Genomic DNA, 26,837 nt, shown 5'->3' with positions numbered 1-26,837 from the left:
AATAATTCCATTCTACTCTGTCAAAGGCCTTCTCTGCGTCTAAAGCAACTACTACTGTTGGAGCTTTATTTCCTTCTACTGCATGAATTAAGTTAATAAATTTACAAATGTTGTCTGTTGTTTGACTTTTTTTAATAAATCCAGTTTGGTCTAGATTTACTATTTTTGGTACATAGTCGGCTAATCTGTTTGCTAATAGTTTAGCTATTATCTTATAATCTGTGTTAAGTAATGATATTGGTCTATATGACGCTGGTGCGAGTGGATCTTTCCCTGTCTTTGGTATTACTGTAATTATTGCTGTTTTGCATGAATCTGGTAAGCTTTGTGTTTTATCAATCTGGTTGATTACTTCCAGAAGGGGAGGAATTAATAAATCTTTAAATGTTTTATAGAATTCTATTGGGAATCCATCCTCTCCTGGTGTTTTATTATTCAGTAGTTTTTTTTATTATCTCTTATATTTCTACTATTTCAAATGGTTCTGTTAATTTATTTTGTTCCTCTATTTGTAATTTTGGTAGTTCAATTTTAGTTAAAAATTCATCTATTTTGTCTTCTTTCCCTTCGTTTTCAGTTTGGTATAATTGTTCGTAGAATTCTCTGAAGTTTTCATTAATCTCCGTTGGATTATATGTGATTTGTTTGTCTTTTTTCCTTGATGCTAGTTTGTTCTGTCTTAAGCTGCCATGCTAGAATTTTGTGTGTTTTTTCCCCAGGTTCATAATATTTCTGTTTTGTCTTCATTATGTTCTTCTCCACCTTATATGTTTGTAGTGTTTCATATTTTATTTTTTTATCTGCCAATTCTCTTCTTTTAGTTGTGTCTTCCTTCATTGCTAATTCTTTTTCTATATTTGCTATTTCCCTTTCCAACTGCTCTGTTTCCTGATTGTAGTCCTTCTTCACCTTGGTTACATAACTTATTATTTGCCCTCTAATGAACGCTTTCATTGCATCCCATAGTATAAACTTATCTTTCACTGATTCCGTATTTATTTCAAAGTACATTTTAATTTGTCTTTCAATGAATTCTCTAAAATCCTGCCTTTTAAGTAGCATGGAGTTTAATCTCCATCTATACATTCTTGGAGGGATGTCCTCTAACTCTATTGTCAATATCAGGGGTGAGTGATCCGATAATAGTCTAGCTTTATATTCCGTTTTCCTAACTCTGTCTTGCATACGAGCTGATAACAGGAATAGGTCTATTCTTTTTTTTTTTAATTTTTTATTTTTCACACCATAAATCACATTAGCCATGATATACACTTTTTCTTTTTCACACATATACAGTGACTTTTTCTCCCCCCCCCTCCCTCCTCCCAAGCCACCCCCCCACCCCCCCCTCTCATCCATTTTAGGTATACAATCTAGGTTGCATTAAACCAGTCAGACAATGTTGTCATTCAACAAAAATACACCAGAATAGGTCTATTCTTGAGTATGTTTTATGTCTACCCGAATAATATGAATATTCCTTTTCCTTTGGGTGTTGTTTCCTCCATATATCCAAAAGTTGCATTTCTTGCATCGATTTAATTATAAATTTGGTTACTTTGTTCTTTCTGTTAATTTTTTTTCCCAGTTTTATCCATGTTTGAATCCAAATTAAGGTTGAAATCCCCTCCTATTAGTATGTTCCCTTGCATGTCTGCTATCTTCAAAAAGATATCTTGCATAAATTTTTGATCTTCTTCATTAGGTGAATATACATTGAGTAAATTCCAAAACTCTGAATATATCTGACATTTTATCATTACAGATCTCCCTGCTGGATCTATTATTTCCTCTTCTATTTTAATTGGTACATTTTTACTGATTAATATAGCTACTCCTCTAGCTTTTGAATTATATGACGCTGCTGTTACATGTCCTATCCAATCTCTCTTTAATTTCTTGTGCTCCAATTCAGTTAAATGTGTTTCTTGTACGAATGCTATATCAATTTTTTCTTTTTTCAGTAAATTTAGCAGTTTTTTACTTTTGATTTGGTTATGTATTCCATTAATATTTAAAGTCATATAGTTCAACATAGCCATTTCATACTTTGTTTATCTTTCCTTTCCGTTTCCTCATTATCACCTTTCCTTCTTATCCATTTCTGCTTTCTTGTTTTGAACACTTTATAAGACAACATTTCTAAAACATCAAACATTTCCCTTATTCTCCTATCTAAAATTTCTTAACCCCACTATCCCCTCCCCTTCCTGAGTTGCCCTTTATCCCTTGTCGGGCAACCACATCTCCCCTCTCCATTTGGATTTGTGAATTCATTCGCAAGTGTCAACTGATTTCACAGTGACCGTAACTCCTCCCCACCCAGCCCCCCCAGAAAAGATTTTAATTTTCATATATAACAAAGGTCACTCTCTTAATTCCCTCCTTACTTCCTCTCTTCCCTTTCTTTCCCTTATTAATTCTTATCTATACTCTATATATTTTCCTTTAAATACAGATACACTCATGTACACACATATATACATACACATCTATATATATATATATATATATATATATATATATATATACACACACATACATATAGTTCGTGGTCATTTTTACTCTTGTTACATGTCTTCATCTCTCTGTCTGTTTTGTAGTTGTTCTGCAAATTTTCGTGCTTCCTCCGGATCCGAGAATAGTCTGTTTTGCTGCCCTGGAATAACTATTTTAAGAACCGCTGGGTACTTTAGCATAAATTTATATCCTTTTTTCCATAGGATCGCTTTTGCTGTATTAAGCTCCTTTCTCTTCTTCAGGAGTTCAATACTTATGTCTGGATAGAAAAAATTTTTTGACCTTTGTATTCCAGTGGCTTTTTGTCTTCTCTTATTTTCTTCATTGCTTTTCCAATATATTTTCTCTTGTTGTATATCTTAGGAATTTGACTAAAATGGATCTTGGTTTTTGTTGTGGCTGTGGTTTTGGGGCTAATGTTCTATGTCCCCTTTCTATTTCCATTTCTTCCTGTAATTCAGGTCTTCCTAGGACCCTGGGGATCCAATCTTTTATAAATTCTCTCATATTCTTGCCTTCTTCATCTTCCTTAAGGCCCACTATCGTTATATTATTTCTTCTATTATAATTTTCCATTATATCTATCTTCTCAGCTAACAGCTCTTGTGTCTCTTTAACTTTTTTATTAGATTCTTCTAATTTCTTTTTTAAGTCCTCTACTTCCATTTCTACGGCTGTTTCTCGTTCTTCCACCTTGTCCACTCTTTTTCCTATATCTGACATGACCATCTCTAATCTATTCATTTTTTCTTCTGTACTTTTAATTCTTTTTATTTCACTAAATTCTTGTAATTGCCATTCTTTTACTGATTCCATATATTCTTTAAAAAAAAATATATCCATGTACTTGCCCTTCCCTTCTTCTTCCATTTCTCTATGTTCTTCTTCTTCCTCTGGGTTGGTCATCTGTTGTTTTCTTGTGTTCTTTTTGCTCTCTTCTTTCTTGTTCTTGTTGTTTTCTATGTTCTCTTCCTGTTGTTGTGTTGTAGCTGTCATTCTCAGCTGTGGAGATCGACTCCTCAGCTGGTCCCCCCTCCCGTCAGTGTGTTTTTTTCATCCGCGGTTGCACACTTTTGCTTGGCTCCGCGAGCCATTTTTGTAGTCCCGAGCTCGGGACTTCCACTGACCTTAGGGAGCGGGCTTCTCTCTCCGCGGCGGGCCTCATCGGACAGGTAAGGCCTTCACCTTCTTCTTCCGACGTCCTTTCTTCTTCTCTTCTTCCCGTTGCTTTCAACCTTTCTTTCTTTGCTGCCATTTTCTTCCCACTTATAGTTGACATTTCTTCACACAAAGTACTCATTTTTGTTTTCATCTCCATAAATTCTTGGGTCATTTGAGTTGACATTTGTTTTGACATATTGTCCATTTGGCAAGCAATCCCTTCCGAAACAGTGAACACTGAGTCCAATCCAGATTCCAAAGCCACTTTTTGAGGTCAACCTTCTTTAACTGAAGGCTCCTCCTCCTGAGCAAATTCCAATAAGGTAAGTTCCTCTTCACCTTCAGTCACCATAGGTCCTTTGACTGTGCGGCTGCGGGTTTGGACGTCGGGACGCCAGCGCTCGGGCTCCCCCACAGCCCATACTTTTTCCAAAAGGTCACGGACCTGGGGTGCTCCGCGCATGCCCGGCAGAACCACCGGACATGCAGGAGCGTCCTCTGTCGCTACACTGCGCGTCTCTGGGCCACCCAGCAATGTCACCGGCCCCTTTGTTGGTCGGGCTGCCCGTGCGAATGGCTTCACATGCACGCGGGTTGGCTATGGCCAAACTCACCAAAGTGCCGGCGCCATCTTGCAACTGCGGGATCGGTGCCGAGGTCAAGCTGGAACGGGCAGGAGTCCTCTGAGGCTTGGAGACTCCCAACAATGACTCCGTGGATTCAGCTGTGCAGGTAGGCCTCAGATCATCTAAACTTTTATATGGTAATTTCTTCTGGAGTTGAGTTTTAGATTTCTTCACATTGGTAGCCATCTGTTATTCAAAAAACTGCAAATATTATTTTTAACCACTTTTATACTTTTTAAAATCGGGTATTTAATAATCCAGCTGGGGAAAGGTGGAACACACGTCTTTCATCTACGCCATCTTGCCACGCCCCCTGCTTCTCTTTCTCAACGGTAGGATGTTTCCCCCCCCCCCCCCCATTTCTGGTGCCAGTCCGCTCCTGCCCCGGAGTCTGCAACACCTCGTGGTTTCTGCCAGCACAGGCGCTGCCACCTTGGGCAGAGAACTCTGCAGTTGCAGGATTTTAAAATAAAACACTTTTCACTCTTTTAACAAGCTGTTTAAAGCCTGCATGGAGCTGTTGGCATTAGGACCGGGTGGTTGAACCCTTTGGAGCAGCGCTGTTTCTCCACCCTTTGCTCTTCTGGGTCCGCACCAGTGGCAGTGATGCAATTACAGCTCTGGTAGCACCGCCATTTTTTTTCGTTCTCCTGTCCAGAAGTAAAGTGCATGCTGAGGGCTTGATGGGTTTATTGAATTCATAAAGGAACGTGGGCCTTGCAGGGTGGGTCAGCATTTAATTGCTCATCCTTAGCTGCCCTTGTGAAGGTGGTGGTGAACCACTGCTTTGAGCCGTTGCAGTCTTTGAGGTGTGGGGTACGCAAAATTTTGTGAAGATTTGGACCCAGTGGCGGTGAAGGAATGGCGATATATTTTAAACTCAGGACAGTGTGTGGTTTGGAGGCAACTTTCAGAATGGAGAATCAGAATTTAATGGCATGAACAAGTCACAAAATTTGTTATTCAGGGAGTGGTGTTCACCAACTGGTAGAAGTGGTGGGTTTCGAAGGTGCTGTCAAAGCAGTCTCAGTGAGTTGCTGCAGCTCATTCTCCAGGGCCAATGGTTTTCAAACATTTCCTTTCCACTCACATACATATGGCCTGTTATTGTGCTGTATTTATATGTACCTCCTTGGGCAATCCCTCTGCCATCGGTCCTCTGTATGCCTGTATTTCTATGTACCTCCTTGGGCAATCCCTCTGCCATCGGTCCTCTGTATGCCTGTATTTCTATGTACCTCCTTGGGCAATCCCTCTGCCATCGGTCCTCTGTATGCCTGTATTTTTATGTACCTCCTTGGGCAATCCCTCTGCCATCGGTCCTCTGTATGCCTGTATTTCTTTGTACCTCCTTGGGCAATCCCTCTGCCATCGGTCCTCTGTATGCCTGTATTTCTATGTACCTCCTTGGGCAATCCCTCTGCCATCGGTCCTCTGTATGCCTGTATTTCTATGTACCTCCTTGGGCAATCCCTCTGCCATCGGTCCTCTGTATGCCTGTATTTCTATGTACCTCCTTAGGCAATCCCTCTGCCATCGGTCCTCTGTATGCCTGTATTTATATATACCTCCTTGGGCAATCCTTCTGCCATCGGTCCTCTGTATGCCTGTATTTATATGTACCTCCTTAGGCAATCCCTCTGCCATCGGTCCTCTGTATGCCTGTATTTATATGTACCTCCTTGGGCAATCCCTCTGTCATCGGTCCTCTGTATGTTTGCCTGTATTTATATGTACCTCCTTAGGCAATCCCTCTGCCATTGGTCTGTCATTAGTAAGGGATTGCTTAAGGTGGGATGAGAGTTGGAAAAATAGTTGAGAACCACTGCTCTGGACCTACTTGTTCCTAAAATATTTTGCTTAGAGAATATTGCTTAGAGCATATTGTGGGGAAAAAGAATCACAGAGCAGATGTGCTGTCCCACACATCAGTCCATTCAGTTCACACATGGTTTTCCGGTTTAGACTACACAGCTCACACAGCAGCACAGGGGGTGGACGAGGACATAGTCACCTACCGTACTGCAGTATCCGGACTTAAGCTGCAGAACTTGAGATTTGGACCTTCAACGTTTAAAATCCTATGGAACTTGTCCACTGGGGTGCAACCCCGACCAATTATTCCTGTTGCTTGGAGACTCTGAGTATTTGGTGCGATTCATGGCCTGGCGCGCCCTTCCATTCGAGCCACCCTGCAGCAAGTAGCAGAGAAATTTGTATGGCACGGGCTATGGAAACGGGTTGGACACTGGGCCAGAACTTGTGTACAGTGCCAGACCTCAAAAACACAGCGGCATGTAAAAGCACCACTCCAGTCTTTTCCTCTAGTACACAAGCACTTTGACCATGTACATATAGACATTGTGGGACCATTACCACCATCCCGAGCTGCCATGTACCTTCTGACAATGGTCGATAGGTTTATGAGGTAGCTGAAAGTTGTCCCTCTCTCAGACACCTCCACCACGTCGTGTGCCACAGCATTTGTCGTGAACTGGGTGACTTATTCCAGGTTACCCGTGGACATGACCTCAGATGGGGTGGGGGGTGGTGGGGCGGCACAATTCACATCAACCTTGTGGACAGGGCTAGCCTGGCTACTTGGCACGCAGTTGCATCACACCATGACGTAACATCCACAATCCAACAACCTTGTGGAGAGATTCCACCGCCATTTGAATTGGCCCTCATGATGCCCCTGATTGGATGGATGATGCTGGGCATTCATACAGCACCAAAAGAGGATTTGGTCATGTCTTTTGCTGAGCTGGTGTTTAGCACACTGCTCACGGTTCCAGGGGAGTTTGTGCCTGTGGCAAGAGGACAGATTCATTCATGCACAGCAGTCCTAACACGGCTGCGTGAGAAAGTCGGCACGTTGGCACCTGTTCCTACCTCAAGGCATGGTTCCACCACCTTGTGTATCTGAAAGGATCTCAAGGACAGTAAATATGCATTTGTACAACAAGGGATGCATCATTTCCCTCTTCAACACCCATACGAAGGTCTGTTAAAAGTGATTCGGCACAACGGTATAATGTGCATATTATACCTTGGAGGCAGGCAAGAGATAATCACGATTGACCGCCTCAAGCCAGCACACGTGGATTTGCAGCAACCGGTGACCAGTCAACAGCCCATCTCCGGGATTGTGAGCTTTGGGGCTGGTTGACTTACACGCCAGTCTATGGGGCACCTCAGGCAGCCAGAAAATGGGGGTTGATGTGCACACACATAGATATGTGAACAGTGTGTGTGAACGCACGCACGCACACAGATATATACACATATGCAAGTACAGTACAGTATACGTATTCTATATGTACTGTACGTCTGTATGAGTTTTCAGTGCGTTTCACCAAGGACCGAAGAACGTTATTTCATCGGGTTGTACTTGTACAATCAGATGATAAATAAACTTGAACTTAGATGGGTAGTTGTTGTAGTTCAAAGATGGTTGAAAGAAGATTAGTTGTTGTTTCCCACACATTCCCTATTCTGCAGTGATGTGAACTCCGGAAAGTTAATGAGACGTTTCATTATAAACGTAAGCAGTATTATTGTGACCGTAATTCATGGGCCAAATACTCCGCAGAATTCTTCAAGATGTTTCTGGAAGCTTGTGATTTATCTCCATCTGCTGAAACCTTGAATGGAAATATTACATAGACCCAACAAATTGTACACTAGCAGATTGAAAATAGTACTCTAATGTTTGCTTTGTTTGTGTTTAAATATTAATAGACTTACTTGTCAAGATCACTTTGCAGTGCATTTGTTGAAGTGAGGCACTTCATTTTACATTTGCTTACTTGGCAGCCAGTCAGGAATAATTCACCAGTGGAATTGTGTGATATATTTTGCAAAGTTTCTGAGTTGATACTTTGTTTTATTTAGCGCTACACACAAAGCAATGGTCGGCGACCCTTTGGAATTTCTGCTTTGCTTGTGGGGTTTGATTATGATGGCACACCGCGTTTATACCAGACAGATCCATCTGGGACATACCAAGCTTGGAAGGTAAGGTGTTTTTCTTCCAATGTTTGATGGCTCTTGGCCTGTAATTGGAATTTAAGAGAATGAGATGAGTATTATTGAAACAGTTTGAATGTTGAAAGGCATGGACAGAGTAGATGTAGGAAGGTTGTTTCCCATGGTGGGAGAGTTCAGGTCCAGAGGGCAAAACTTCACGGTTGGAGGGCGTCCGCTTAGAACAGAGATGCAGAGGAATTTATTTTACTAGAGGGGGGTAAATCTGTGGAATTTGTTGCCACAGGTGGTTGTGGAGGCTGGGTGTATTTAAGGCAGAGATTGAACAATTCTTGATTAGCCAAGGCATCAAAGGTTATGGGATAAAGCTGGGCAGTGGGGCTGAGTGGGGAAATGGATCAGAACATGATTAAATGGTGGGGCAGATTCAATGGGCTGAATGGCCTATTTCTGCTTTTGGTCTTATACTTCTAATGACGTCTTCTGAATTAAAGCAGAAAACACCTTATGATTAAGAATATAAAGAAATGGAAACAGGAGTTGGCTATCTGGCCCATTGAGGCTGTTCTGCCATTTAATAAGATCATGACTGAACTCGCTCCAATCCATCTAAGTCCTTCTGCAGCCTCCCTGCTTTTTCAACACTACCTGTTCCTCCACCTACCTTCGTAACAATATGCAAACTCGGTCACAAAGCCATTAGAGGTTCCCTATAATCCCTAATTCCCCAATTATGCTAAATCTATCTGTGTCTCAAATACATTAAATGAGGTTGCCTCAGTTGCTTCCTTAGGCAGAGAATTCAACAGATTCATCACTCTCTGGAAGACACAGTTCCTCCACATCTCCGTCTTGATACTCCATCCTGAATCTTGAGGCTATGACCGAGTTCTAATCTCACCCATCAGTAGAAACAACCTCTCTGTTTATCAGTTCTTTTTTTTTCAAATTTTATTTAAAAGCTTTTTTAAAAACAAAATACAATCAAATAACAGCAAGAAATTTTTAGATACATAAAAAATCCTCTCAGCCCTTCAGCCAGCTCCCTTAAGGGGAGCCAAATACAAAAATAAAACAATATATAGAATATTTCAAAGTATTTTCAAATTCATATAGTCTAAATAAGAAGACCACATATTAACAAAGAAGGAATAATTATCATGTAAGTTGCATGTAATTTTTTTCCAACGGAATACAAGCTCTTAATTCAATATGCCATCGTACTATGTTAATCTCCACATTATCTTTCTAAGTACTAGCTACACATTTTCGTGCTACAGATAATGCTAAACGTACAAATGCAATTTGAAATTTATCCAACCCAAATCCCTTTAAAGAAACCATATAACCCAACAAAAAAATTGATGGGTCTAATGGTAATTGAATCTTCAATAATTTTTCCAAGACCAATCTAATTTCTTCCCAAAGTGGTTGTACTTTAACACAAGACCAAACAGCTTGTAAAAAAAGTTCCAGTACATAGTTCACATCGAAAACAAGAGTCCGAATTACTAAACCCATATTTTTTCAATTTCTCTGGAGTCAAATATAACTGATGAAAAAAATTATAATTAACCATTTCATATCTTATATTCGTCAATTTAGTTCCACTGTTGTGGCACATGACCTCCCAATTGTCTTCAGGAAAAATGTAAGTTAAATCACTTTCCCATTTAAGCCTAGATTTCTCCCATTCCAGTTTATCCATACTATCTTGTAACAATTGATACATATCCAAAATATAACCTTTCTTTGGTATAGAGGAAATCAAAGACTCAAATTTCGTCAACATAGGTAAATTCATCTCTTTATTATAATTCTCTTTTATCAAAGCTCTGAGTTGATAGTACGCAAATAAAGAATTTACAGATATATCAAATTTCTCCCTCAATTGAGTAAAGGAAAGAAGCTGTCCTTCTTCAAAGCAATCCTGAACTTTATACCCTTAGAATTCCAACTCTTTAAATGATTATTAAACATTGAAAGGGGAATAAGTTGATTATGGTATAACAGAGTTTGCATTGATAGTTTACCCTTCAACCCTAAAACCATATTTCTTTTACTCCATATTTTTAACAGGTGCTTTAATACTGGCATATTACATACCCGTAATAAATTCATATTCCATTTAAATATGAACTGATGTGCCACAACTTCAGAAATACAAGCCATTTCCACCTTCGCCCAACTCAGAGGTTGGTCCATATCCATCAATCTGCTAACAAATTTCAACTGAGCTGCTTCATAATAATTTTGAAAATGAGGTAATTGAAGACCACCCAATGCATATTTCCATGTAAGTTTATGTAAAGCTAATCGTGCTAATTTCCCCTTCCATAAAAATTCCTGTACCGCGCTATTCAAATCCTGAAAGAAACTCCTTGAAAGTAAACAAGGTATCGACTGAAACAAATATTGAATTCGAGGAAAAATATTCATTTTAATACAATTTACTCGACCAATGAACGCTAACGGAAGATCTTTCCATTTAATCAAATCCATTTTAATCCTTTTTAATAAAGGAACATAATTTAATTTATATAAAGATTGGTAATCTGCATTTACTGTTGCTCCCAAATATTTAATTCTATCTGACCATTTCAATTTTATAATATTTTTATATTCCGAATAGTCTCCTTCCCCAAATGGTGATATTTCTCTTATCCCAATTTACCTTGTATCCAGATAACTCCCCAAATTTCAGCAAGCAATCTTGCAAATATTTCAAAGACTGCTCCGGTTCTGTCAAATAGACCAACACATCATCTGCAAATAAATTAATCTTATATTCATCATCTGCAATTCTCATCCCTTTAATCTTATCATTCTGTCATATTGTCTGAGCTAACAGTTCAATAGCCAATGCAAACAAGCCTGGTGATAATGGACAACCTTGCCGAGTCGACCGCGTTAATTTAAATGGTAAAGAAATTTTCCCAACCAACCAATTTACCCCTGCAACCGTGTCTGCCTGTCCCGCATCGGACTTGTCAGCCACAAACGAGCCTGCAGCTGACGTGGACATTTACCCCTCCATAAATCTTGGTCTGCGAAGCCAAGCCAAAGAAGCAATTGGGTTTTTATATAAAGCTTTAACCCAACCAATAAAATAAGGGCCAAAATTAAATTTCTCTAACATCTTAAATAAAAAATTCCATTTAACCCTATCAAAAGATTTTTCCGCATCCAGTGCAACCACCATTGATTGGATGGTTGGGTTGCTGTCTAGATGCATTGACCAATGTATTCAATCTAAGAATGTTATCAGACGCATTTCTATTCTTAATAAAACCTGTTTGATCTACATGTATCAACTGAGGTAAATATTTAGCAAGTGTATTCACTAATACTTTCGCCATAATTTTATAATTACGTATAGTAAAGAAATAGGTCTATACGAAGATACTTTCAATGGATTCCTATCTTTCTTTAAAATCATAGTAATTATAGCACTCGAACAAGATTCCGGCAACACCTGATCCTCAGTTATTTGCTGTAGAACATCTCCAAATTCCGAGAATAAATCTTCTTAAAATACTTTTTAAAAATTCAGCTTGAAATCCATCATCCCCTGGTGACTTCCCATTCGGCATCTCTTGTATAGCTTCTTTAATCTCGAAATCTGTAAATGGAGCTTCTAATTCCCTAACCTCCTCCTCTCCCAAAACAGGTAAATTTAATTTAGATAAATAAGAATCGATAGAACCAGCTTCCTGCTTTCCCTCAGAAGTATATAATTGTGATAAAATGTTATCAGATGCATTTCTATTCTTAATAAAACCTGTTTGATCTACATGTATCAACTGAGGTAAATATTAATTTCCTGAGGTTTATAGGTAACTATTGAATTCTTTTTAACAGCATTAATAATCCACAATGTCTGTTCAGTTTTTAATTGCTATGCTAACACTTTACGAGCCCTCTCACCTAATTCATAATAAGGTTGCTTAAATCAACTAATTAAACGCTCATGCTGATAGATTTGCAGTGTATTATAACGTAGTTTCAATTTTGCTAAAGCTGCCGTTTTAACTCAGTAATTTGTTTCTCCAATCTTGAACTTTCCGCCATATATTGTTTTTTAACTTTCGTAGTATAGCTAATAATTTGCCCACGCAAATATGCTTTCAAAGCGTCCCATAATACTAACTGTATTAATATTCTCAGCCAGGAATAAAGCAATCTATTCCTTAACAAAAGTAGCAAATTCTGGTTTCTTCAATTTCATTGTATTAAGCTGCCATCTATAAGACAATTGCACCACTTCCGGACTTGCACAAGACAGAAACAACATAGAATGATCCGATATGACCCGGCTTTTATATTCAGCTTGAAGAACTCTACCTTGTAAATGTGCTAATACCAAAAAAATCTATTCTAGAAAATGAATCATGTCTAAATGAATGAAAGGAGAAATCTTTCTCTGTAGGATTTACTTTCCTCCAAATATCAATTAAATTCAAATCTTTCATCAAGGCCTCTATTTGTATTGCCGTCTTTGATTTCCTTATACTTTTCAAAGACCTATCCAACAAAGGATCTAAAACACAGTTAAAATCTCCCCCAACCAAAATATTTTCCTTGGTTTGATTTAACAAGAAAAAACCCTATGACATAAACCTTTCATCATCTACATTAGGTGCGTAGATATTTAACAAAGTCCATGATTCAGCAAAAATTTTACAATTCAACCTCAAAACCCTCCCTGCATTACCGTCAAAGGATTCTAATTCAAACAGTAATTTCTTATGAATTAAGATCGCTACACCCCTCGCCTTGGAATTGAAGGAAGAAGAAAATACATGACCAACCCAATCTCTCTCCAATTTCATGTTCTTTTTCAGTCAAATGTGTCTCTTGCAAAAAAGCAACATCAGCTTTCATTTTTTTTTATATCTAAGCCAATACTCGTTTACGCTTAATGGGATTATTCAATCCCTGGACATTAAAAGTTGCAAAGTTCAAATTAAACATTTCAGTAAAAATTCTACTATGAAATATTACTCTCCTTTCCAATTCCCTAAATATTCTAAACCCTCCCCCATATATAAAAATACTACAAAAGCAAAAAAAATATAAACTTCCCTTCAGTAAACTACTAAAACATAGTAACTCCCTAAAAATCTGGGTGTGGTAAAACCCACTAGTGACAAACGACTATCAGGTCTCAGTGTCGTCCACCGCCCCCCCCCCCCACCCCCGTCAGACTTTCACAAAGTAATTATTCAGACATATTCAACCCAGTGATTCCAATCCCAATGATTGTTCTGGGTCTTCAATATCAAGAAGACTTTGCGTCAGTTCCATTCTTTCCGTGTTTCCCATTCTTTCCATTTACCCTCCTTTTAGGCGACGATAATGGCGACCGACCATTTCCCCGTAAATCTGGTAACGAATTAGCAAAAATTAATGCATCGTGATCATTTTCAAAAAATTGAGACTGAAATTTCCCATTAAAAAAACTTTTTAAGTACAGCCGGGTAACGAAAAGCAAACTTGTAACCCTTTCGCCACAACACTTCTTTAGCTGAATTAAATTCTCAGCACCTTCTAATAATTTCTTGACTCAAATCTGCATAGAAGAACATTCTGAACTACCTCAGGAATCCATTTCTTAAAAAACTTTACCGGATCTGAACCTTCAATATCTTCTGGGAGACCTACTATTTTTACATTATTTCTTCGACCTTGATTCTCTAATGAGTCAATCTTCTTCAGTAATTCCTTCTTCTGAATCCCCCAATCCACGAAAGAATCCTCCACTTTTTCCATTTTTTTCTCTATTACGATCCACTTGGTTCTTACATTCTTACATTCCTTTGAGGCTTGGGAACTGCAGTCGACAACTCTGTGGCTTCAACTTGGTAGGTTGGCCTCAATTCTTCAACACTTTTATAGGGTAATTTCTTCTGTAACTAAGTTTTTGAAATTTTTTCACGTTTGTAGCCATTTCAATCCTCCACTATTCCAAAGTCTATAAATACTATTTTTAACAACTTTTACAAGTTTTAAAATTGGGTATTTATAAGTCTAACTGTGGAAAGGTGGAACTGCACGTCTTCCCTCTATGCCATCTTGCCACGGCCCCCCTGTTAATCAGTTCTTTTCAAAATCTTAAATATCTGCCTAAGTTTCCACCACCTCTCCCCAATCCTTCTAAACTCCAATAACCATAGTCCCAATCTCTCTTCGTACTATTAATTTTCTTAATAGTAATAACTTTAACTTATTACTATTAACTTAACCCCCTCCCAATTGTAAGCGCAAGTGTATGTAATGTGTATATGTTCAGGAAAATTCTTTGATTCACTGTCCAATCTCTCTTCTCTAAGTTCACCAGTATCAGGCAATTCTTATACCGTGCACAAAATTTAACATTTATGAATCTTCACCAGGCTCTGGTGCTTAAAGGTAAACGGTTACTGCTCAGGAAGATTCTTGTTGGTTTCAGAGAGAGATTTGTTGCTCGTTGGATGCACACAAACTGGTTTCCTCCAATCAGTCACTTCAGTGTCTTGCGGAAGAAACTTGCCCCATCATGGGTTTTCCAAATGATAACCTCATCTTCTGCAGGTCACCACAGAGTTCCTTTTTCCCTTATTTCAGGTGAAACTCTCTAGCCAGCCATTTCCTCTTGTATGGACCACAAAGGTTTTCAACAGGCAGAACTCACAACCCGTCTGCAAAATGGGGTTTTAAACAAGCTGCCAGCTTGCCATATTAAAGCCTCCAAAAGCTATTGCAGAACTGAACTCTCTCCTCTCTCTCTCTCTCTCTCTCTTTCTTTCTTTCTAAGAGAAGAATCCTGTTTATTTCTCTGTAAAAACCAAAAACCTCTCTCAAGGCTCCAAACCCAATTTTTGAAAGATCTTTATCAGCACTTGAGCCCGGACTGTCCAGTTGCACCTGCTTTTTAAAATTCCTTTTAAAGCAGTTCCGTTGTCTTTTACAAAGTCACTGGTGCCTGAATGTCTGGCTTCAGCAAAGCTCTTGCATTTTAAATGAGCTTTCTTTTGTGAAGTGTTTCTCTGTTTGTGAGGTGACCTACACTAAACCCTGTGATAGTACAGATCTATCACCAATGTACATAGTGTATATAGTTACTGTATCTAGACTGTGCTTACAGCGACTGGCTGAGAGCTAAGCCACACCTATTGTTTGGGCCTTAAAGGGTTGTGTCCCTAGCCAGGTCGGATCATTCCGGACTGGTCGGCCACCTGTGAAGAGCTCCGGTCTTTTGCTAATAAAAGCCTTGGTTTGGATCAACAAGTCTTTGGTTCTTTCGACGAGCTCTACAATTTTATTAGCAAAAGGAATTTTTTTTGAAAGGGATGGAGCGTTTAACTCGGCCAGAAAAACTTGATATCGACCCACAGTCAGCTACAGCCTTCAAAGCCTTTAAGTTCTGGCTGCTGAACTTTGAAAACTTCCTGAGATTCATTCAGGTAGAGGAAGATAACCAGCGACTAACAGCATTGCTGTCTATGGTGTCCTTGAGAGTCTACGAGAACATCCAGGATGAGACCACTTACACCGCAGCCATAAAGGTACTGAAGGAACTGTACGATCAACCAATGAACAGAGTTCATGCCCGGCTTGTGCTTGCGTCGAGGAAGCAACAGCCCGGTGAGTCCAGCAGGGCATATTTACAAGTATTAAAGGCATTGGGCAAGGACTGTAACTGTGTGGACAAAACTGTTGCCGAGATCACAAACGATCTCGTCCGGGATGCCTATGTGGCCGGGCTCAGATCGAATGAAGTGAGGCTGCGTTTGCTCGAACAAGGGGTAGAAAAACTAGAGGACGTGGCCCGGATTGCAATCACAATGGAGGATGCAGCCTTAAAGTCCACCGAGCTCTCTAGGGACTGGACCCCTCGTTCTGATGTGAGTAAAGTGCCCTTCTACCCTACCCCTGACGGCCTGTCGGCTGCTGTTACACTGCCCCGTGCGAACCCGAAATGTTATTTCTGCGGGAGGGACAAGCACAGCAGGTCCCAGTGCCCAGCAAGAAAAGCCAGGTGCCAGAAGTGCCTTAAAAACGGCCACTTTGCTGCAGTCTGTAGGTCTAAAATGGCCGCCAGCAAACACAGTGCCTCGTGTGAAGCCCAACCGCCACTATCCCATTCAAACTCTTCTTCCCCAGAGCTCTCGTCCAATGAGAGCGAGGGCTCCCCTGCACGGCAACGCCTGACGTCACGGAGACGCCGAACCCGGAAGGGGCAACCCACCGTCGCAACCATGGTGATGGCCTGCCTCTCGCCCCCGTGCGGAACACTTGACACTACCGCCGCTGCTGCCGCCGCCACAGCCACCCCCGGGGCCGACGCTACCGCCGCTGCTGCCGCCGCCACGGACACCCCCGGGGCCGACGCTACCGCCGCTGCTGCTGCCGCCACAGACACCCCCGGGGCCGACGCTACCGCCGCTGCTGCCGCCGCCACGGACACCCCCGGGGCCGACGCTACCGCCGCTGCTGCTGCCGCCACAGACACCCCCGGGGCCGACGCTACCGCCGCTGCTGCCGCCGCCACGGACACCCCCGGGGCCGACGCTACCGCCGCTGCTGCTGCCGCCACAGACACCCCCGGGGCCGACGCTACCGCCGCCGCAGCCACCCCCGCGGCCAACCAGGTGCTCACCCTAGCGTCCATCGCTGACGACCGCCAGGGCCCGACCACCGATCACGAGCAACTACAAACCCCACTACTTACCATTCACCTGCCACAACAGCACTTCCGGGAGGTTCTCCAACCTTCTCCTCGAGCGTTGACTACGTCATCCCGTTGCGTGACGTCATCCCGTTGTGTGACGTCATCCCGTTGCGTGACGTCATCGCGCAAAACTCGCCTGTCAACTGCTTCAATAACATTAAACCAGCAATGCTCTCATCCCCTCACCAGAGCAATGGAACTGATTAAAGTGCATGGACACTACACCAATTGCTTATTTGACTCTGGGTCAACTGACAGTTTTATCCAGCCAGATCTGGCCCTCCGTTGGGGACTTGACATTATCCCCACTACCCAGAGGATCTCATTAGCGACGAGGTCGCACTCGACTGGGATAAAGGGGTATTGCATCGCCACGCTGGAAGTACAGGGCGTGACGGTCACCCACTTTAAATTATTCGTCCTTCCCCAATTGTGCGCCCCAGTGTTGCTGGGATTAGACTTCCAGTGTCAGTTCCAAACGGTGTCCCTACACTTTGGGGGACCCCACGCCCCCCTCTCGGTCTGCCATCGCCCCACTCCCGAAGCACCCGAGCAACCCGCCCCCGTGCCCCGGGGCCAATCCTGCGGCCTTTCCACACTCCGGATTGCCCCGCCAGCACTCTTCGCAAACCTCACCCCTGGCTGGAAGCCTGTGGCCACCAAAAGTCGGCAATATAGTTACGAAAACAGGCAATTCATTAGGAGTGAGGTGCGTAGATTGCTGGATGAGGGCATCATCGAACCCAGTTCAAGCCCCTGGAGAGCCCAGGTGGTGGTTGTCAAGAATGGGGAAAAACTACGGATGGTGGTCGACTATAGCCAGACCATTAACCGCTTCACACTCCTGGATGCGTACCCCCTGCCACGCATCACGGATGTGGTGAACCAGATCGCCCAGTACCGCATTTTCTCCACTATTGACCTACGTTCGGCCTACCACCAGCTCCCGATCCGCTGCGAGGACCGACCATTCACGGCCTTTGAAGCGAATGGGCGGCTATATCAATTTCTCAGGGTACCATTCGGGGTCACAAATGGTGTCGCGGTCTTCCAGCGGGAAATGGACAGGATGGTGGACCAGAACGGGCTAACCGCTACCTTCCCGTATCTGGACAATATCACCATCTGTGGCCACGACATGCAGGACCATGACGCCAACCTAGACAAATTTCTTCAAACTGCCCGTCAGCTAAACCTGACTTACAATTTGGACAAGTGTGTTTTCCGGACCACACGACTCGCTATTCTAGGTTGTGTGGTGGAAAACGGGATAGTCATGCCAGATCCTGACCGCATGCGTCCCTTAATGGACTTACCCCCCCCACATACCCAGAAAGCTCTCAAACGCTGCCTGGGCCTTTTCTCTTATTACGCCCAATGGGTTCCAAACTACGCCGACAAGGCACGTCCTCTTATCAAGACCACCTCTTTTCCCCTCTCGACCGAAGCCACAGCGGCTTTCGATCGAATCAAATCTGACATCGCTGCTGCGACGCTGCACGCGATCGATGAGTCTGTCCCGTTTCAAGTCGAGAGCGATGCATCCGACTTCGCCCTGGCAGCCACCTTGAACCAGGCCGGTCGGCCTGTAGCCTTCTTCTCCAGAACCCTCCAGGGTCCGGAGAGTAGACACTCCTCGATCGAGAAGGAGGCCCAGGCCATAGTTGAAGCGGTACGTCGTTGGAGACATTACCTCGCTGGGAGGCGCTTTACACTGTTGACTGATCAACGCGCGGTCTCCTTCATGTTCAGCAACACCCAGCGTGGTAAGATAAAAAACGACAAAATCGCCAGATGGAGAATCGAACTCTCCACCTTTAACTATGACATCCTGTACCGGCCTGGTAAGCTCAACGACCCGCCTGACGCACTCTCCAGGGGGACGTGCGCCAGCATACAGATGATCAGACTACGGAAACTCCATGAGGCGCTCTGTCATCCAGGGGTCACTAGGTTTGCTCACTTTGTCAAGGCGCGCAACTTACCCTACACAGTTGAGGAGATCCGCTCCATGACCCGAGCCTGTTCGGTGTGCGCCGAATGCAAGCCCCACTTCTTCCGTCCGGATAACTCCCACGTCATCAAAGCCACCCGCCCCTTCGAGCGTCTTAGCGTAGACTTTAAGGGACCCCTACCGTCGACCAACCGTAATACCTACATCCTTACGGCCATCGACGAATACTCCCGCTTCCCATTCGCTGTGGCCTGCCCAGACACCACTGCCACCTCAGTGATACAGGCCCTTCACAGTATTTTCACCATCTTCGGGTACCCCAATTCCATCCACAGTGATAGGGGGTCCTCATTCATGAGTGCAGAGCTGCAACAGTACCTTCTGGAGTGTGGTATTGCTTCAAGCAGGACCACGAGCTATAACCCACGCGGTAATGGCCAGATCGAGAGGGAGAATGCCATCATATGGAGAGCGGTTACACTGGCTCTCCGGTCTAAAGGTCTCCCCACCTCTCACTGGCAGGAGGTTCTCACTAGTGCCTTACACTCCATCCGCTCCCTCCTATGTACTGCAACAAATGCCACCCCCCACGAAAGGATGTTCCTTTTCCCGAGGAAATCCGAATCGGGAACCACTGTACCGGCATGGCTCACCGTCCCTGGCCCCGTCCTTTTGCGACGCCACGTCCGGCACTCAAAGAACGACCCCTTGGTCGACCGAGTGACTCTACTCCACGCGAACCCACATTACGCATACGTGGAGTTCCCAGACGGGCGGGAGGACACTGTTTCGGTGCGGGACCTAGCTCAGGACGCGGTAGACCCAGCAAACCCCCCAACTCCTTATGCTCCAGGCCCCGTGCCGCAACAGAAGGACCAACAGCACCCCAATGACTCGGGCCACCCTGCCGACAAAACGACTGGGGAATTGAGTGACGGAGCAGTCGCACCCGATGAGCCCGCTGGTGACACCACTCCAGCGACCCCAATCCCGGCACCACGGCGGTCACGCCGGATGGTCAGACCCCCTGACCGCTACAGTCCTTGACCTACCCCTTCCTTTTCATTCTCTCCCTCGTTTTTGTTTTTTTTTTTCCCGGGTCAATTCTCCAAGAAGGGGTGAATGTGATAGTACAGATCTATCACCAATGTACATAGTGTATATAGTTACTGTATCTAGACTGTGCTTACAGCGATTGGCTGAGAGCTAAGCCACACCTATTGTTTGGGCCTTAAAGGGTTGTGTCCCTAGCCAGGTCGGATCATTCCGGACTGGTCGGCCACCTGTGAAGAGCTCCGGTCTTTTGCTAATAAAAGCCTTGGTTTGGATCAACAAGTCTTTGGTTCTTTCGACGAGCTCTACAAACCCCCACAATCTATCTCTTTTAAAGACATATTTATATATAATATAAATGATCATATAATCAGTAACAAAGGTATGAGAAAAATGTAGACAGTACATACATAAAATGGTGGGGGTAGAAGAGTAGGGGGAGGAGCACAAGCCCACAGGCAAGAGATCATAGATGAGGGAGGAGGGCACAAGAGAAAACGGGGAGGGCATGGTGCTTCTGTGAATGGAGAGGGAAGGGGTGGAGAGCTGGAAGTGTAGCAGAGGAAGGGTTGATGAGACTTGCCTGTGTAGGCTTGTAGCATGGATTGGTCCACATAACCAACAAAGAGGCTGGAGCCCATGCAGGTACCCATGGCTATCCCTATAGCTTGGATAAAAGTACGCTGCGAGACTGAGTTTCTCCAGCAATGTGTATTTACTACAATCACTGTCTGCAGACTTGAGTATTTCACTCCTCTTACCTGCTGCAGTGCCTCAGATGCAACATTACATGCAAGCTCCCCTCTCAATCTTGAACACAATACATCTGCTGCCCAGGAAAGGCAGCCAACCCACTAAAGGACCCGTCACACCCAACTCCACTCTTTTGCCCCTCCATATCATGGAGAAAGCTCAAGAGTGTGAAATTCCTCAAGACAGTTCCCTACTGACATCATGTTCTTGAATGAACCCCACACAGTGCCCTTGGGTTGTACAATTCTAATTGATTTTTTTCCTGATTATAACTGTACATTATAAGAGGAGGCCATTTTGCCTGCTGAGCCTGCACCATCTTTCAATAAAAGCAATTTTTAAATTTAAAAAAATATATTTAAAAATTAAATAAACAAATCTGGAGGGATTCAGCAGGTCTCACAGCATCCATATGAGGTAAAGATATATTACCAACATGGTGGGCCCTTATTTAGGATAGGCCGGTATTCTTACAATCACAGTGTCTGCAGACATTCATGTTCTGAGTTCCAGTATTTCTGTTTTCTTAAATTCTGAGGAAAATCCACGCAGATGTGGGGAGAAGGTACAAACTCCTTACAGACGGCGTGGGATTCGAACCCCGGTCCCAATTGCTGGCGCTGTATTGGCGTGGCACCAACCGTGCCACCCTGCAGACTTTGGTGTTTCAGTCCTCCTTTCAATAAGATCATGGCTGATCTTGCCATGGATGACATTTGGTGATGTAAAAATGTGATTCAGTAAGGTATCAGCTGTGTCTGTGGAAGGAAAAACAATGCTGGAGAAACTCAGCAGGTCAAACAGAGTCCTTGAAATAGCAAAGATAGGTAGCTGGAGCCAGTTTTGGAGTTTGTGGACACTGTGTCAGCTGCTCCTTTGGGTAACTTCAGGGTAGGCATCCGTCGAAGAAATTTAACTGTATTTTGTAGTAATGTGTCTTTGGAAAGGCAGGCAAATAATTAATTTCTGTATGGACAGGCAAATGCCATTGGCCGTAGTGCCAAAACGGTCCGAGAGTTCCTTGAAAAGAACTACACTGATGAAGCCATTGCCACAGACAATGACACAATCAAGCTCGCCATCAAGGCCTTGCTGGAAGTAAGTGAAATTCATTATTGCCAATAGTCTTTGTCCTTCACATAATTGTAAAAATCAATTGCACGAAACCTGGCAACAATACTGGAGTCCTGCAGCAAAATTTGTATGTGACTTTAAAGGGCACATTTAACCATTATCCTCGATTAAATGGGTGAATTGTGAACAAAATGCAGCACTGCTGGTGCAGACCAGCGGAGAGCAGAGACACAGTGCTCCCGTGGGGTCCAATTGCCCAGTCCACTTGCCTCCAGCTCCGTACAGGCTTTAAACGACCTCTTTTAAATGAAGCAGACAAGGTTTTTATGTAAAATTTCTACAACCGTGGGATCTGTGCCCAAAATGGTGGCGCGTATGATCTGCTGCAGCCACAGGGGGCGCAGGCTCTGGGGAAGCTGAAGACTGGTACAGGGCATCAGAAAATGGGGAGGATAGTCCCTGTTTTGAGAAGAAGCAGAGGAGATGACCAAAGGGGCGGTGACTATGGCGGCAGGCTGTTGGTGACTCGAGGCGAGGAACCCATGGAACCTGTGAGCTGTGGTCAAGGGATTCTCACTGGGCTGCAGACTGCTGGAAACTGACTCAAGACTGGTTGAAGGATACCAGGTATCGCAACTGGGATGCAAGAGGATGCCAAGAACACTTAAGGGTTTCCGATTATGTTAGGGTTTGGATCTGGATCTTGGGTTGTTGATGGTTTGGACTAGATTCTGTGCATCTGCAGAGGCTGTGGGAGCGCTGGAGGCGAATCCACGAGGGGACACTTGCTTCTCTTTCTCTGACTAAGAGGCGCTTCAGGCAATTTCTACTGATGGGCGAATCTGTCTGCCGTACAGCAGATGGAAACAAATTCTGTGTAATACTACACTCTTTATTATGCTGAACCAGTCTAAAATCTCTCTTCACATAGTTTTTTTCCGTTAGCTTGTTTCAATCTGTAGGTCAGAGAATCACCAAGGTAGATGTTATTTCAGGGCTTTCCTTCATTTATTTGTGATGCAACTGACAGATTTTGCATTTGCCAGCCTTCCATCCTGTACTTCTCAGTTGCAGGCCCTTCCAGCCCAGGAGCCTGTGGCCTGCAAATACCCCAATTAACCTAGAACCTCTGTACGTAGTGGAGTTGTTTGAGTGGCCGAGATGCCCTGTTTCAATGCCATAAACTTATATGGTTAAATGGTTATGTACATTGTGCAGCAGGTAGTAGAACCTCAACTTGCGACCGATCGAATAACATCCGATCGCAGATACGTCAGAGGTCACCATAAGGGCTTAATTTAAAAAAATTAATTTATGCCGGGACCAACGTTAGTGGACGTTAAGTTGCGCATCCCACATTCGACATGTGGGTCAAAAGCCAAAACAAAGCAGTTGTGCTGCCAGCTGTGTAATGGTACAAAGTTTACACCTAATGTGTAGTACAGTACATATCTGTAATTGAAATCTATAATAAATGTGTGTGTGTGTGTATATTATATATATATATATATATATATATATATATATATGTACATGTGTATGTATAATATAGAGGTTTAAATAAACATGTATGTTGTATATTTTACTTATAACGATTGTCTCGCCTGAATCGATTTACGTCCCTACATCCAGAATGAAACCCGGACGCAAGTCGATGCCTGACTGGACATAAATATTTAGAATGATTGACTGATTTACAAACGTCCAGAAATAGGACTCCATGGGAACTGAAAGCATTGCTCTCCAGAGAGCTGGCAGAGAGTGAGGCAAATCACCTCTTTGTGTCTTTATAAATATGTCACTTTTTTAAAAATTTGACCTGTCATTTGCACATTTTCATTTTAGGTCGTGCAGTCTGGCGGGAAAAATATTGAGCTGGCCATAATTAGAAGGAATCAGGCATTGAAGGTGGGTTTTAAATGAGTTTTTGCAGCATTTATTTTTGATTTCCATTATCAATGGAAAGATAGAAAGATAATTGTTCATTCAGAAGCAAAAGCCAACTTTTAGAGTACATTTAGAGTAGAGTAGACCGTACATTTAGAGTAGAGTAGACCGTACATTTAGAATACATTTAGAGTAGAGTAGACCGTACATTTAGAGTACATTTAGAGTAGAGTACACCATACATTTAGAGTAGAGTAGACCGTACATTTAGAGTAGAGTAGACCGTACATTTAGAGTAGAGTAGACCGTACATTTAGAGTAGAGTAGACCGTACATTTAGAGTAGAGTAGACCGTACATTTAGAATACATTTAGAGTAGAGTAGACCATACATTTAGAGTACATTTAGAGTAGAGTAGACCGTACATTTAGAGTAGAGTAGACCGTACATTTAGAGTAGAGTAGACCGTACATTTAGAGTAGAGTAGACCGTACATTTAGAGTAGAGTAGACCGTACATTTAGAGTAGAGTAGACCGTACATTTAGAGTAGAGTAGACCGTACATTTAGAATACATTTAGAGTAGAGTAGACCATACATTTACAGTACATTTAGAGTAGAGTAGACCGTACATTTAGAGTAGAGTAGACCATACATTTAGAGTACATTTAGAGTAGAGTACACCATACATTTAGAGTAGAGTAGACCGTACATTTAGAGTAGAGTAGACCGTACATTTAGAGTAGAGTAGACCGTACATTTAGAGTAGAGTAGACCGTACATTTAGAGTAGAGTAGACCGTACATTTAGAGTAGAGTAGACCGTACATTTAGAGTAGAGTAGACCGTACATTTAGAATACATTTAGAGTAGAGTAGACCGTACATTTAGAGTAGAGTAGACCGTACATTTAGAGTAGAGTAGACCGTACATTTAGAGTAGAGTAGACCGTACATTTAGAGTAGAGTAGACCGTACATTTAGAGTAGAGTAGACCGTACATTTAGAGTAGAGTAGACCGTACATTTAGAGTAGAGTAGACCGTACATTTAGAGTAGAGTAGACCGTACATTTAGAGTAGAGTAGACCGTACATTTAGAGTAGAGTAGACCGTACATTTAGAGTAGAGTAGACCGTACATTTAGAGTAGAGTAGACCGTACATTTAGAGTAGAGTAGACCGTACATTTAGAGTAGAGTAGACCGTACATTTAGAGTACATTTAGAGTAGAGTAGACCGTACATTTAGAGTACATTTAGAGTAGAGTAGACCGTACATTTAGAGTAGAGTAGACCGTACATTTAGAGTAGAGTACACCGTACATTTAGAGTAGAGTACACCGTACATTTAGAGTAGAGTACACCGTACATTTAGTTGCCCATTCAGAGCCAGCTCTTCAGCGCTTGACGTCCTGCTTTGCGGAAACTGCCAAAATGTTTGGCCTGGAAGTCAGCCTGAAGAAAACTGAGGTCCTCCATCAGCCAGCTCCCCACCATGACTACCAGCCCCCCCACATCTCCATCAGGCACACAAAACTCAAAACGGTCAACCAGTTTACCTATCTCGGCTGCACCATTTCATCAGATGCAAGGATCGACAATGAGATAGACAACAGACTCGCCAAGGCAAATAGCGCCTTTGGAAGACTACACAAAAGAGTCTGGAAAAACAACCAACTGAAAAACCTCACAAAGATAAGCGTATACAGAGCCGTTGTCATACCCACACTCCTGTTCGGCTCCGAATCATGGGTCCTCTACCGGCACCACCTACGGCTCCTAGAACGCTTCCACCAGCGTTGTCTCCGCTCCATCCTCAACATCCATTGGAGCGCTTACACCCCTAACGTCGAAGTACTCGAGATGGCAGAGGTTGACAGCATCGAGTCCACGCTGCTGAAGATCCAGCTGCGCTGGATGGGTCACGTCTCCAGAATGGAGGACCATCGCCTTCCCAAGATCGTGTTATATGGCGAGCTCTCCACTGGCCACCGTGACAGAGGTGCACCAAAGAAAAGGTACAAGGACTGCCTAAAGAAATCTCTTGGTGCCTGCCACATTGACCACCGCCAGTGGGCTGATATCGCCTCAAACCGTGCATCTTGGCGCCTCACAGTTTGGCGGGCAGCAACCTCCTTTGAAGAAGACCGCAGAGCCCACCTCACTGACAAAAGGCAAAGGAGGAAAAACCCAACACCCAACCCCAACCAACCAATTTTCCCTTGCAACCGCTGCAATCGTGTCTGCCTGTCCCGCATCGGACTTGTCAGCCACAAACGAGCCTGCAGCTGACGTGGACCTTTTACCCCCTCCATAAATCTTCGTCCGCGAAGCCAAGCCAAAGAGAGAAAGAGAGTAGAGTAGACCGTACATTTAGAGTACATTTAGAGTAGAGTAGACCGTACATTTAGAGTACATTTAGAGTGGAGTACACCGTACATTTAGAGTAGAGTACACTGTACACTTAGAGTACATTTAGAGTAGAGTACACCATACACTTAGAGTACATTTAGAGTGGAGTACACCGTACACTTAGAGTACATTTAGAGTAGAATAGACCGTACATTTAGAGTGGAGTAGACCGTACATTTAGAGTAGAGTACACTGTACACTTAGAGTACATTTAGAGTAGAGTACACCATACACTTAGAGTACATTTAGAGTGGAGTACACCGTACACTTAGAGTACATTTAGAGTAGAGTAGACCGTACATTTAGAGTGGAGTAGACCGTACATTTAGAGTAGAGTACACTGTACACTTAGAGTACATTTAGAGTAGAGTACACCATACACTTAGAGTACATTTAGAGTGGAGTACACCGTACACTTAGAGTACATTTAGAGTAGAGTAGACCGTACATTTAGAGTGGAGTAGACCGTACATTTAGAGTGGAGTAGACCGTACATTTAGAGTGGAGTAGACCGTACATTTAGAGTGGAGTAGACCGTACATTTAGAGTGGAGTAGACCGTACATTTAGAGTGGAGTAGACCGTACATTTAGAGTGGAGTAGACCGTACATTTAGAGTGGAGTAGACTGTACATTTAGAGTACATTTAGAGTAGAGTAGACCGTACATTTAGAGTACATTTAGAGTGGAGTAGACCGT

General features: G+C 43.1%; 1 protein-coding gene across 2 annotated transcripts in view; it reads left to right on the top strand.

The window, feature by feature from the left end:
- The window catches only part of LOC138755854 (proteasome subunit alpha type-7), a 47,237-nt gene that overhangs the window by 17,211 nt on the left and 3,189 nt on the right, over positions 1 to 26,837 (top strand). Inside the window, exons 4-6 of one of the 2 annotated variants that reach the window (XM_069922579.1) lie at positions 8,205 to 8,327; positions 21,749 to 21,868; positions 23,690 to 23,752. In XM_069922579.1, the coding sequence (XP_069778680.1) occupies positions 8,205 to 8,327; positions 21,749 to 21,868; positions 23,690 to 23,752 (306 nt within the window). The remainder of the gene's footprint in view (positions 1 to 8,204; positions 8,328 to 21,748; positions 21,869 to 23,689; positions 23,753 to 26,837) is intronic. The other variant, XM_069922580.1, reaches the window with a different exon arrangement.

Source organism: Narcine bancroftii, chromosome 2 (assembly GCF_036971445.1).
Source record: "Narcine bancroftii isolate sNarBan1 chromosome 2, sNarBan1.hap1, whole genome shotgun sequence".
NCBI lineage: Eukaryota > Metazoa > Chordata > Chondrichthyes > Torpediniformes > Narcinidae > Narcine > Narcine bancroftii.
Note: the sequence above shows the minus strand (reverse complement) of the source record. Positions and strands in the feature narration are given on the sequence as shown.